General features: G+C 35.5%; 2 protein-coding genes and 1 long non-coding RNA gene across 3 annotated transcripts; all 3 read left to right on the top strand.

Annotated features, from left to right (window-relative positions):
* Nucleotides 1-7,773: 7,773 nt before the first annotated feature.
* LOC122586597 lies at nt 7,774-8,175 on the top strand. The gene is made up of 3 exons (XR_006322044.1): nt 7,774-7,860; nt 7,949-8,026; nt 8,121-8,175. It is a non-coding gene; the product is annotated as an uncharacterized LOC122586597 (long non-coding RNA).
* A 35-nt stretch (nt 8,176-8,210) lies between these two features.
* Nucleotides 8,211-9,659, top strand: LOC122587514. Its single transcript, XM_043759699.1, has 5 exons — nt 8,211-8,295; nt 8,383-8,473; nt 8,558-8,643; nt 9,188-9,282; nt 9,365-9,659. Exons 1-5 carry the CDS (start codon nt 8,211-8,213, stop codon nt 9,560-9,562), a joined length of 555 nt encoding a protein of 184 aa, XP_043615634.1. The 3' UTR covers nt 9,563-9,659.
* Nucleotides 9,660-10,427: 768 nt separating this feature from the next.
* LOC122587513 (lysine--tRNA ligase-like) lies at nt 10,428-12,591 on the top strand. The gene is made up of 6 exons (XM_043759698.1): nt 10,428-10,621; nt 10,891-10,987; nt 11,084-11,240; nt 11,710-11,853; nt 11,954-12,022; nt 12,535-12,591. The coding sequence occupies exons 1-6, from the start codon at nt 10,432-10,434 to the stop codon at nt 12,589-12,591; spliced, it is 714 nt and encodes a 237-aa protein (XP_043615633.1). The 5' UTR covers nt 10,428-10,431.
* Nucleotides 12,592-14,622: the final 2,031 nt, after the last annotated feature.

The following is a 14,622-nucleotide window of genomic DNA, read 5'->3' as shown; positions in this document are numbered from 1 at the left end:
CAAGTACTCCATCCACCCCGGTGCTACAAAGATGTACCACGATTTAAAAGTAGAATATTGGTGGCCCGGAATGAAGCGTGATGTGGTGAAGTATGTTGAAAAATGTTTGACTTGTGCTCAAGTGAAAGCAGAACATCAAAAGCCTTATGGCACGTTGCAACCCTTGGAGATACCCAAATGGAAATGGGAAGAGATAACCATGTCATGTATAAAATCTAACTAAATAAAGATTGCAGTATAAAAGCAAGCAGGATCAGAGAACTTAAGAATAAAATCCAGTATACACGTATGGTATATGCATCTCATTGCAAGTGAGAAGAAGAATCTGGTTATGTAAGGACTCACAACTAATTTAATACGATACGGAAAAAATGAATAAAATTTAAATAATAAAACTATCTGTTTTGTATCATTTAAATACAGTAAATTATTTGCAAATCTAGGCTAAATTACCAAACGAACCATATCAACTCTTCATGATGACCAGCAAAAACAACAAATAATTGGTTGAGACATTGTATCAAACAATTGGTGGTCATGTGAAAAACAAATCACTATCAAAATCTTAGAAAATATACATATTTTCAACTCACAGAAATCCACGTGGAAGATCTTTTCAACTCACGGTGGAACAAGCAAGAAATACGGATGACGTTGTCACAGGTACATTTCTTGTATATAATGTGCCTATGCGTATTCTCTTTGATTCGGGGGCAAATAGATCATTTGTTGCCACTAGGGTAATTCATGTTATTCCCGTGCCTAAGTCGTGTCTAGAAAATGCCTTGCAAGTTGAGGTTGGAAATGGTAGGATGGAATTAGTGAAGGATGTTTATAAAGGGTGTGAGATCAAGATTTCTTCGGAGCTCTTTCAAGCCAATTTAATTCCTTTTCCGATGGAAGAATTTGATGTAATTTTGGGCATGGATTGGTTGAGCTCTTGTAACGCCAAAATTGCGTGTGATGAAAAGGCGATATATTTGAAGAATTCTAAAGGTGAAGACTTGGTAGTTTTTGGTGATAGAAAGGAACGTTCCATTGCCATATGCACTTTTGCTCGTGCCAAACGCTATATGTCTCATGGAAGAGATAACCATGTCATGTATAAAATCTAACTAAATAAAGATTGCAGTATAAAAGCAAGCAGGATCAGAGAACTTAAGAATAAAATCCAGTATACACGTATGGTATATGCATCTCATTGCAAGTGAGAAGAAGAATCTGGTTATGTAAGGACTCACAACTAATTTAATACGATACGGAAAAAATGAATAAAATTTAAATAATAAAACTATCTGTTTTGTATCATTTAAATACAGTAAATTATTTGCAAATCTAGGCTAAATTACCAAACGAACCATATCAACTCTTCATGATGACCAGCAAAAACAACAAATAATTGGTTGAGACATTGTATCAAACAATTGGTGGTCATGTGAAAAACAAATCACTATCAAAATCTTAGAAAATATACATATTTTCAACTCACAGAAATCCACGTGGAAGATCTTTTCAACTCACGGTGGAACAAGCAAGAAATACGGATGACGTTGTCACAGGTACATTTCTTGTATATAATGTGCCTATGCGTATTCTCTTTGATTCGGGGGCAAATAGATCATTTGTTGCCACTAGGGTAATTCATGTTATTCCCGTGCCTAAGTCGTGTCTAGAAAATGCCTTGCAAGTTGAGGTTGGAAATGGTAGGATGGAATTAGTGAAGGATGTTTATAAAGGGTGTGAGATCAAGATTTCTTCGGAGCTCTTTCAAGCCAATTTAATTCCTTTTCCGATGGAAGAATTTGATGTAATTTTGGGCATGGATTGGTTGAGCTCTTGTAACGCCAAAATTGCGTGTGATGAAAAGGCGATATATTTGAAGAATTCTAAAGGTGAAGACTTGGTAGTTTTTGGTGATAGAAAGGAACGTTCCATTGCCATATGCACTTTTGCTCGTGCCAAACGCTATATGTCTCATGGATGTCATGCCTATCTTGCTCACATCGTCGATGTTGAGAAAGAACCTCTATCCTTTAAAGACATTCCTATTGTAAATGAATATGCTGACGTTTTTCCTGAAGACTTGTCGGGCATTCCTCCTGAACGGCAAGTTGAATTCTCCATTGATCTCATTCCGGGGGCTAACCCCATTGCTAAAGCTCCTTACCGTTTGGCTCCAACGGAAATGCAAGAATTGATGAAGCAACTCCAAGAGTTACTTGATAAGGGTTTCATTCGACCTAGTAACTCTCCTTGGGGTGCACCGGTACTTTTTGTCAAAAAGAAGGATGGTAGCATGCGGATGTGTATCGATTATCGTGAACTCAACAAAGTCACCGTAAAGAACAAGTATCCTTTGCCTAGAATCGACGATTTATTCGATCAACTTCAAGGAGCTTCATATTTTTCTAAAATTGATCTTCGTTCGGGTTACCACCAACTCAAAGTACGTGAAGAAGACATTCCTAAGACCGCCTTTCGGACTCGTTATGGTCATTTTGAGTTTGTTGTCATGCCTTTTGGACTCACAAATGCTCCCGCGGCTTTCATGGACCTCATGAACCGTGTTTGTCGTCCTATGCTCGATAAGTCCGTGATTGTTTTCATTGATGATATTCTCATTTATTCCAAAAGTTCCTCCGATCATGAAGTTCATCTAAGGGAAGTGTTGGAAACTTTACGTAAGGAGAAACTCTATGCCAAATTCTCCAAATGTGAGTTTTGGTTAAGAGAGGTGCAATTTCTTGGTCACGTTATTAATAGTGAAGGGATTATGGTGGATCCGGCTAAGATTAATGCGGTGATGAAGTGGGAGCAACCAAAGAATCCGTCGGAAATTAGAAGTTTTCTTGGTCTAGCGGGCTATTACCGTCGTTTCATTCAAGACTTTTCTAAAATAGCTTCCCCATTGACCAAGTTAACCCGAAAGAACATCAAGTTTGAATGGAAGAATGAACAAGAGATGGCCTTTCAACAACTTCGAGAAAGATTGAGTCAAGCACCAGTTCTTGTTTTACCCGATGGTCTTGAAGATATGGCGGTGTATTGTGATGCATCATCTAATGGCCTTGGGTGTGTTCTTATGCAACGGGGGAAAGTCATTGCCTATGCTTCAAGGCAATTGAAAGAGCATGAGAAACGGTATCCTACTCATGATTTGGAGTTAGCGGCGGTGGTCTTTGCTTTAAAAATTTGGCGTCATTATCTCTATGGAGTCAAGTTTACCATATATTCCAATCATAAAAGCCTCAAATATTTCTTTGAACAACGAGATCTCAATAATCGCCAAAGAAGATGGTTAGATCTTTTGAAAGATTATGATTGTGAGATCTTGTACCATCCCGGAAAGGCTAATGTCGTGGCGGACGCCTTGAGTCGGAAGAGTTCTCATCATGCCTTAGTTGTTTCTCCTCTTTGGGTTTTGATCACTAACGACTTCCTTGATCAAATTAAAGAAGCTCAAGAAAAGGCCTTGCAACGGGATCCTAAAAGAGAAAGAATTCAAGGTCAACTTCAATATTTTACTAAGGATTCTCGTGGCCTTACTCTACGTTTTGGGAGGATTTGGATCCCATTCTCCTGTGAGTTGAAGCTAGTTCTTCTCGATGAGGCTCACAAATCCAAGTACTCCATCCACCCCGGTGCTACAAAGATGTACCACGATTTAAAAGTAGAATATTGGTGGCCCGGAATGAAGCGTGATGTGGTGAAGTATGTTGAAAAATGTTTGACTTGTGCTCAAGTGAAAGCAGAACATCAAAAGCCTTATGGCACGTTGCAACCCTTGGAGATACCCAAATGGAAATGGGAAGAGATAACCATGGATTTTGTTACCAAATTGCCCAAAACGCCTAGAAACCAATTTGATACAATTTGGGTAATAGTCGATAGATTGACGAAAAGTGCTCTATTTCTACCCAATCGTGAAGCATCCTCCTCCGAAGTGTTGGCAAAGATTTATGTGAAAGAGGTTGTAGCTAGACATGGAGTTCCCATCTCCATTGTGTCGGATAGAGACACTCGTTTTACTTCTCACTTTTGGCGGAGATTTCATGAAGATATGGGCACCAAGCTCAAGCTTAGCACCGCCTATCACCCTCAATCGGATGGTCAAAGTGAGAGAACCATTCAAACGCTTGAAGACATGCTTCGGGCATGTATAATTGACTTTGGAGGCACTTGGGATCTTCACTTGCCTTTGGTAGAATTCTCGTACAACAATAGCTACCATTCGAGTATTCAAATGCCACCATATGAGATGTTGTATGGAAGGAAGTGCCGGTCTCCAATATGTTGGGGAGAAGTAGGTCAAAGAGAAATAGGTAGCACGGAAGTGGTATTGAAAACCATCGAGAAGATTGATATAATCAAGGAAAGACTTAAAGCGGCCCAAGATCGACAAAAGTCTTATGCGGATAAACGGAGAAGGCCAATTGAATTCAATGTTGGGGATCGTGTTTTGTTGAAAGTTTCCCCATGGAAGGGCGTTTTACGATTTCGAAAACGTGGAAAGCTAAGTCCTCGTTTTATTGGCCCGTTCAAAATTTTGGCGAAAGTTGGCAAGGTAGCATACCGCTTGGAGTTACCGGAAGAGTTATCGGGAATTCATCCTACGTTTCATGTGTCCCATCTTAGAAAGTGTCTCGCCGATGAATCTACTTATGTGCCTTTAAATGAAATCGAAGTTGATAATAAGTTGAATTATATTGAGGAGCCTATAGCCATAGTAGAAGAAGAGCTTAGAAGAGTACAAAATAAGACAGTGAGAACGTATAGAATTTTGTGGAAGCATGGCAAGATGTCTGATTGTACATGGGAGTCCAAGCATGACGTCCTAGTTTATTATCCGTCTTTGCATATGGCTTGGATCACGAGGCCGTGATCCGTTCCAAGTGGGGGAGAATTGTAACACCCCAAGATTTTAAGGTAAAAGAAATTAACCCCTTTTTATAGTTTTGACATTAAATTAATTTCCTAGTATTTCATTTTTCAATATGGGGATAATTTAGTTGGAACTTTAGCGGATAGTGGGTATTTTCACACCAAAATTGGAGATGGGTCGTGGCATCTTCTTAGATTGCCAGCCACACCATTCCCTCCATACTCACCATTCCACTATCATTTCTTCAAGCTCTCCAATCTTCTTCTTCTTGTTTCTATCAAATCAAATTGTAATTCTTTCTAATTCAAGGATAATAATAATAATAATCATCTTTAATCATCAAAAAATTGAAAAATAAGGGTTTGTGAGGTGTGGTGGTGGCTGAATTTTAGTAAGAAGAAAAGGGGAAGAAATTGTGATTTGGAAATCCTAATCTTTTATCTTCCATTTTAGAGGTATTGATTTCTTTAACCTAGTTTTTATCTTTTCTATTGAAATTAGGGTTCTTGGAGTACCAAAAATTGGGGATTTTGCTAGAAAGTGATTTATGTATAGTTTTTCCCCAAATTCTTATTCATTCTAGTTTGTTATTGAGTTGCTTAATGTAATTAACTAAGAATATGTGTTGAGATGAAAATATTGATCTTAAGAAAGTGATGATTTTTACTAGTTAAATTATTGGAAGATAAAAGTGATGATGTTGATGTTGGATTGAATCCAATAAACAATTTTGTGAAAGAAAAGCAACTCAATGACAAAGTGAGGTGATTATAGGTTAAGAATGCTAGTGAAATGTTAGAACGACTAAGTTGAGTTAGTCAAGATTGTGAATATTAGCTTATATGCATATTATGATGTGATGATAGGTTGAAAACTTGTATTTGTGCATTGACATATTATCGAGTGTTTGTTCGAAGTTGCGAAGGAGGTGAGTATATTTGCATACCTTTATGTTTATGTTGGGTCAATTGACCACCATGTTGAAGTTTGATTGTCCATGAGTGGAAAGACCACCATGTTGAAGTTTGATTGTCCATGTGTGGAAAGACCACCATGTTGAAGTTATTTGTCCATGTGTGGAAAGACCACCATGTTGAAGTTGTTAGTCCATGTGTGGTAATTGATTGGCTTGTATGGATCCATAGATGTGTTGTTAGTGTGCAAGGTGAATATGTAAATGTGACATGACGATGTCATAGGTTACATGTGAAAGTCCTTGTACTTTGCCCTCCTTCGTATCCATAGATGTATGCAAGTATATTCTCTAAGTCTTTGCTTATATTTTAGTTGCTTACCCTTTTTATAGGTAGTTCCGGAAGAGGGAACTAGGATTGTTGATTTGAAAGTGTTGATTTAGAGCTTGAAGTGGTTGAAGTAAAGATTTGCAAGATTTGAAGGTATTTAGGTCATTCATGGATGAATGACAAGCTTTTGGGTTTAGAGGCTTAGTTATCCCTCTCCTTTTGGCTCTTGGTACATTTTGGGTTGGTGGTCATATTTTGTTATATTATGTAAAAGATCAGGTGTAAAGCTTTTTAGAAAAGATGTAAAGTTGCACTTTGGGCGAAAATTGTGTCAAAATGGGTAAGATGACCCGTTTACTTGTAGAAACTTGGTTTGTATAAATGGATAGTATGGAGACTTTTGGAAATGTAGTGTCAGTTGATTTATGTCAAAACTAAGTTGCTAATCAGTTGTCGGAAGCTCGGTTTTGAGAAAAAGGGGTCGAAAGTTGTTCAATGTGTCAAAAGTACGAAACCTGAAGAGGACGGCCTTTGTGCAGAGGACGGCTCTTGTGGACGGCCTCTGCAGGACACAAAAGCCGTGCTCCTCTGTAATTTTTACACTTTTTTTACCGAGGCATCGTTTGATCTTTCCGGGACCTGAAACTCATACAATAGACTTATATTAACATTCTAAGAAGGTTCAATTTGTCATTTTTTCAAATTTGAGAACTTTGAATTTTGGCGAAAATTGGCCGTATTTTTCTAAGTATAATTTATCTAATTTGCGTTTCTTTTCTTTTATGTTCATACTTTTGGGATTAAATTGAGTTGAGGCGTTTCATCATTGAAGAAAAAAAATTGGATGAAGAGATCTCTTATTCTCATCATAAAAAAAAAAAAAGAGAAAATTATATTTTAGGAATGTATACGTAAAAAAAATTGATCGCCAAAAAAATGGAAAAATAAATTATATATGTATATTCTGATCAGATTTCCCCCCTAAAAAATCGGTTAACCCCCTTTCAAAAAAAATATTTCGGTTAACTAGCGGAGCATTAGCAAGCAATCAATTCATTAAAAGAAGAAGAGAAAAGTGAGTTTTTTTTTAATTATAATTTTATTATTAAACCTAAATTATTGATTCCAGTTTTATATTTACTTTTTGCTTTGTGATTACTAGGTATCTTAAAAGGGGAATCAATGGAGAATCCGAAAAAAAAGTGAGTTTTTTATTTTATAAATTGATTTATCGTAATTGTAACTGCAATTTTATTATTTTTATTAAACCTAAATTACAGATTTCGGTTCTTATATATATTCAAGTTATTATCATTATTATTATTATTATTGTTTTTTTATTGCCAAGGATTTGTAAAGAGAATGATATCCAGTTAGATATGTCTTCTCCCTCTCCTTCATCTAGTACTGAAAAGTGAGCCTTTTTGTTTAACATTTTTGTTTAAGTAATTTCCCTTTTTTAATTTTTTTTTTTTTTTTGATGAAAAATTGTTTTTATTTATCTATTTTAGGGACTCTGAGAAGAGTATTTCTGATAGGAGGGCCTTGCTTAAAAAGTGAGTTGTTATTACTCCGTATCTTGTTATCTTATTATTATTAATATTAATGTTGTTGTTATTGTTAATCTGCCTCAGGGCATATGCTGAAAGGAGGAGGGCGGAGCGAGCAAGGCAAGAAAGGGATGGAGAAGAATCGCAATATCCTGACGTAATAATCAAATATCTTGAAAGTCAGGTAATCGCCGACTTTAAATATACATAATACTACAACTGTAATGAATACAACAAGAAGTAGTACTTTATTATTATTATTATTATGATAGGCTATGCGGCCTAAGCCTGCTCCTAAAAAAGCTTTTGAAATCCCGATCTTAGAAGATGATCAACACTTGGATCCAACTGTACGTAAACTTCTTCGTTTTGGTTATAAAAGTTTGAATTTATTTACCCTTTCGATCAATCTTCACCATGAACAACACTTGTTCCCACTTGCAGTATTATCACTTCAAACGGTTGAATGCAATTGCAAATCGCAAGTACACAGGAGGCGTTGCTTATACTAACAAATTGGTTATCACTGGGACTATGCCCATTCCTGACTTTATAGCCAAGTATAAAAGCATGGAACCCAACAACTTTTGTCATATGTTCCGTGATCATTGCCTAGCTGGTGAGCACAACTTTTGCTTTACTTTTTTATCATCATAATCTGACATTATTATCTATCATGGTGATTTACATAAGTTTATTCTTCCAGGGAGACTTATGAGCAAAGTATATTCATCAGACGTTATAACGTATGAGTTGGTTGGTTTTGGTGGACAGATTCAGGTCAAGGCTTTTCCAAGGTAATTTAATTATGTGTTACATATTCATATTATTATTTTCCGAAGAAACTACAATTCTCCACTGAAGTACACATCTTTTTTCAGGTTTGCTTTTGTATCAGAAGATTACTTTCTTGAGGTGCATTCTGATTTGAGAGTTGGAGACTATGTTTGTTTTAGAGGGTTTCCAGGTTGGCTTGTATTCGGAGTCGAACCTTATTTTGTGAACCTGCTCCACTCATGCTTTGTAACTTTTTTTATTATTAAATATCCCATGTGATTTGGTTGATGTCATTGATACACACTCGGTGATATCATACAGATTTATTTACAGTTGCCCCGAATGGGTTAGTTGGAAGAGCTAGGTAGGATGGATAAAACATCAAATGTCTGGCACTAGTTTAGTTCACAAAATTTTAGTTCATTTTTGTTTCTCATTTTTTTTTTAATCTATTATTTTTTTTTACATTTTTATATTTATTATTATATTTTCCATTAATTATATATATATATATATATTGAGAGTAAATGTTCTCTACCTATATTATTATGCTTTATTCTAAGGCTATATCAACACGTGGGATCGCTTTCTTAGCTATTTTTTAGAACTAATTTTACAAGATAGACATGAAATTTAACCCACTTTATATGTAAATGGATCAAATTTACCATTTCCAGATTTTTTTTGAGTTCCACATTTTTTCCCTCACTTTTTTCTTTGTTTTCCTACGTCAGCAATTATCGCAAGAAAGCTGTGTATGGTGCCACATTTAGTCAGGCGTTTGTCGTATTGTCTTTATAAGATGCCACCCATGCTGCCCGTTATGGAGGTAAAACTTGTGGCAGCAAGTTATCTTATGCGGTATGCCATGTGTTTTGTTAGTGACCTAAAATTGTATTTACAATCTACAGGAGTTTGATGCATCAACTCCAGAAAGTGGTGGGTCTCCCGGTGCTTATATCTTAAAGGATCAGGTATTCAATACTAGCGTCATGCAATATGTAACTCCACAGTTAGTGAACAGTTTATCGATCCTTTCAAGAATAAATTCCTCGATTTTAGGAAATGTCCCATCTTTAGCGTGTCAAATGGGCTTAAGTCTGTTGTGATAGATATCAGGGCCAATTGGTTTCATTTGGTCAAATAATATGAATCAAACTGTATTTTATAATGAATAAAACTGCTTAATGACATTTCCTTATAAAATTAATTGCATTATTTGTTTATGAACCACATGGCGGGTCATTTGGCTTTTGACTGGCAAGCATAATTTTTCAGCCGGTAATTTACATTATTCATTCATTTTACCGGGTTGCTTACATACAATGAACCCAAATAAAGTTTCTTTCCTACAATAGTAGCTGAAGACAAGTTACATACATACACAGATACTCTTCCCTAAATATTAGTGTGCTTCCTGCTTTTGATTATATATATTAAAAATAATGTTAGCTTTTTCTAACATAAGTGGTACTTCAATGAGTGACACTGCATTATCATTTGTTGATTGTCACATAATGTCTGTAATCATATTGGACACTTCAATTGTGTTATCATACAACTTGACTCCCTGTTCCAACTGTTACAAAATTACTCGTTAATCCCTTCCATATTCATTTTCCCATTTTAACTCTTTACCTCCTGACTAAATCGACTCATTATTGTGGTAGGAAACATGCTTTTGTCCACGTTCTCAGGATCTGAGATCCCCGGAGATCAAAGTGATATACGATACACGGACAAAAGTTGTATCTTATATCAGACACTTCCTCGACAATCTTGGTTTTCTGAAGGTAAACCCTGAGCTGTTGTTTTTTTTTTTTTTGTCTGATTATAATTAGTGGTTGTATATATAATTATAAGCATGTCTTTTTATTTTCTATTGAAGGTCGATTCTCCCATATTAACCATGGTTCCAGGTGGATCTGATGTACATCCTTTTGTGAATCCTTACAACGACCTAGGCATGAAAATTTTTATGGAAATTGCTCCTGAACTTTATCTAAAGCAGTTCATTGGTGGTGGAAAAGAACGTGTATATGTAATTGGACAACTATTTAGGCATGACGGGATTCGTCTGATACGTTGTCCTGAGTTCATGTGTGAGTTTTATATGGTTCTTGCGGATTACGACTATTTGATGAAGCTGACTGAAGAAATGTTGAGCGGTGAGGGCCGTATTCTATTTCTGTCTGTAAAATCTTAGCCGTCGAAATGATTTTACAGAAAAAAGACTTACTTTCAACATTAGTCTAGTTTTCTAAAATCAACAAGAAGTTGAGGAACAATGTCAAGCTGCTTTTGACCTCTTTCCTTATAAGCTTGTCATTTTCATGTATTTTACCTGTTCCGCGTGACCTGGAGTAGATTGGTTGGAATTGAACCAGGCATGTTGACTTGTTTTTGCGACTATGTTTACTAACACATAATGAACCAGGCATGGTGAAGGAGCTGACAGGTGGCTACAAAGTTGCATATTATGCCTCTGGGTGTGCTAATAACCCAATTGAAATTGACTTCACTCCTCCTTTCAGGTCATTTGCTTACTGGTGTACATCTTTGGTTTTATTTCACAGCCTTTTCACTTGTATTTTGCAACTGTTTTACTCAGCTGATCCAAATGTTTTCAGAAGGATTTCAATGATTGAAGAGTTGGAAAAGGTGGCAAACCTTAGCATACCCAAAGACCTTAAGAGTGAGGAAGCTAGACAATATCTTGCTGATGCATGCAACAAGTTTGATATCAATTGTTCACCGCCTCAAACGACAACACGATTGTTGGAGAAAGTAATGGTTCTGTCTTCCAGCATCTGTTATATAGTTAATATCGGTGGGATATCGTATCAGTCCTCCTTCAGAATATCGGTCCAAATATATATATATATATATAATATCGTATCTGTCCTCCTTCAGAATATCGGTCCACATATATATATATATTACGATATCCCACCGATATATACTTAATAATATATATACTTTATATAATATATATATATATATTATATAAAGTATATATATTATTAAGTATATATCGGTGGGATATCGTATCGGTCCAACAAGCTTGAATTTTGATATTTCTATCAAGTATAAATTATATATATATATATATTGCATAACATTAAATTACCGCTATCCTGCCCTGATAACCAATATCTCAAATACCCGGGACTGACATTTGATTCTCAACCGCTATAAATACATAGGTTCTCATTAATGTATATCATGATATATGTTGCTATTATATATTCTTCAGCTTTCAAAGCACTTTCTAGAGGACATGTGTGTCAATCCTACTTTCATTACGGAGCACCCTAAAATAATGAGTCCACGGGCAAAATTCGTGAGAGACAATCTAGGATTGACTGAACGCTTCCAATTGTTTATTAACAAGTTTGAGGTACGACAACTAGTTTTGTGCAATTCTGACATTTCTAATTATGTACATGTTTTATTTACGCTTCTTTCTGTTAATCCTATGTTTTTTTTTGTTCCTTTAGCTCCTAAATTCATACACCGAACAAAATGACCCTGTGTTGCATCGCTTTCGATTTGGAAATCAAGTAAAGGTACGCCACGTCCTAGTAAAATGTGCCGATATTGATATGTAGAAGAATTTGAATTGAAGAGTTCATAACCCATTATTTACACCTGAATGGGTTGTTATATTAGCCAAAAAGCAAAGGGTTGAAAGTGGATGGAGGCTATTTTTAATTTGTTAAATCTTTTGATTTTTTTTTAATATTTAATTGTGTTTGACTTTAGTAAGTCTGTGCAGTCCAAACTTAATATCAGAATCGCCTAGATGAGGTGGTACAGTGTTCACCAGAGTGTATTTTTAGCTATTGAAATCTTCTAATGGAGTTTTTCTAATAATATACGACTCACTAGTTACTTGTAAGTTCATTTTGTCAAACGGTTTTCCTTGCCAGCCTTAGCCAACCTGACCCGTGCGTATTCGTAATCGTACCAGTTTGGCTCAAACGGGTCAGAAATCGCCCAAAATGTACTGTTAATGTATTTCAAACTCATTTTCTTAAGAATATTTGATTATAATTTAAACAATATATTCTTTATGTAGCTTTTTGTAGAAAAAGGGGTACGCCCAACCCATTATGAAACATTTTGGAGTTATTAACCCTACTTAAAATCAACTGTGAAAAATTCATCCAGGATCAACAATCAGCAGATGGGCAAACAGTGTTATCTATGGCTCTTGATTACGGTTTGCCAACAACTGGTGGGTGGGTTTTGGGTATTGATAGGCTTACAATGTTGCTCACTGATTCACAGAACGTCGAGGTTTGTGGTTTTAATTTTTCTCATTTCTCTAGTGTTTTAACTTTTTTCATTGGTAATGATTTTGAGTACTTTGGTACTGACCGGTCAACTTCATTCGTCTTTGTCAGAAGTTATACTTTACCGACCATGAAACTAGAACGACACCATGAACAGTACTATCAAAGGTACACACATCCCTCTGGACTCGTCTTCCAATTTCATTTGTTTGATGTGCATATATACACATCCCATTTTGTTAATGTACACATTACTATAAGTGTTGGAATCTTAAAGTCTATTGTATTACATAGAGATTATAATAATGTGTACATTACTGCAGGGGCGGATCCACTGTAATAAGAGTGGGGGCAACTGCCCCCAATAACTTTGAAATTGTTAATGCAAGTGCTATGAGTTTTTAAGGTAAATATGGCTCAATATTTCTCGTTGCCCTCGACTCAATATTTGAATGCCCTCCTCAAAACAATAAAATAATGATAAAGGCAATGATACAAGCCAAAACTGATGATTGAAATCTATGTAGAAATGAAGTTTAAGATATTGACATTAATGGTGGAATATTGGTTTTGTGTTCTTGAGAGAACAAAGAAGATGACGACATAATGGTACAAAAGTCTTTGACCCTTTTTTCCAATTATTTCAATAAAACCCTTTATAATTGTTTATAGTTATAGATCTTGCCCTTGAACTTTATGATACATTTATTCAATGCCTTAAATTCAATCATATATATAAATATAAATATATCTATTGTTACTACCATCTAGCTTAACACTTAATAGGGTTTTAAAGTTTAAAGTTTAAACCACTAAAAAAATGATTGTGCTATTTGTTTACAAAATTTAATTGGGGTATTTTCAAAGCGTTTCGTATGGGGCCTCAAAAAGTCTCATGACTCGCCCTATCTATAACTCATCGCATTCGTGTTACATTTTTGTTATCATGCCCCCATTATATAAAAATCCTGGATCCGCTTCTGCATTACTGATTTGTTACAGAAGATATTGTGGCAAAGTGAATTTAATATAAATGTCTGAGGGTGAAGCTGAAGATTGTATGCCAACTCTGGAAATGGTTACTTCGCAAGAAGCACTTGTTGCTTATGCAGTCCTAAAACACTACACCTGAATGATGACATCTTTTACTAAGTTGTACTAGATATTGTATTATTTAAAGATTTAGTATTAATACTCTTGATGATTCTTGAAGAGGCAACTGACAGTTAAGTTTATCTATGTAGCTACTTCATTGTCAACTTTTTTTAGAACATGTGCTGAGCCAACTAGTGTATAACAAATGATTCGCCCTTTTGGTTCAGGATCAGATTTCGCTCGTCAAATTTGATCAAAACAACCCAAAAAACTAGGAATACACACAATAACTGGAGTAGTGAATAGTGATTGAGAGCCAAAATCATGCAATAACTTTCAGAAAATAAACACAATATCGTCTAGATAGACAATGGGTGCTAGGGCTTCTTTGGAGTAAAATGAAATGTAATTGAAATGATTATGATTTAGGAGCCCTAATTTTTAATGTGCAGCCGATACAAGTTTTTGAAATGCACACTTAAGACTCCAGCTGTAATAATGCTTCGACAACCTTGTTTAAAAACAAAACATACGCTATGATAACATATACGACTCTAACAACATTTCTAATCATGCGTGGTACTCGCCACAAACAAAATTATCGGGCACATTAAAATTATGTGACGACTTAATAGCAAGCCTGACAAAGTTAACCTAGACAAAAGAGATCATTTTTCTAAAATAAACTTACCAGGTGTTTGGTTGGGAGTTGCCATAGAAAAAAGATATCATTTTTCTAAAATAAACGTTGGGTGTTTTACTATTTGTTTAGGAGA

Source organism: Erigeron canadensis, chromosome 2 (genome assembly GCF_010389155.1).
Source record: "Erigeron canadensis isolate Cc75 chromosome 2, C_canadensis_v1, whole genome shotgun sequence".
Taxonomy (NCBI): domain Eukaryota; kingdom Viridiplantae; phylum Streptophyta; class Magnoliopsida; order Asterales; family Asteraceae; genus Erigeron; species Erigeron canadensis.
This window is presented reverse-complemented; position numbering and strand designations above follow the sequence as displayed.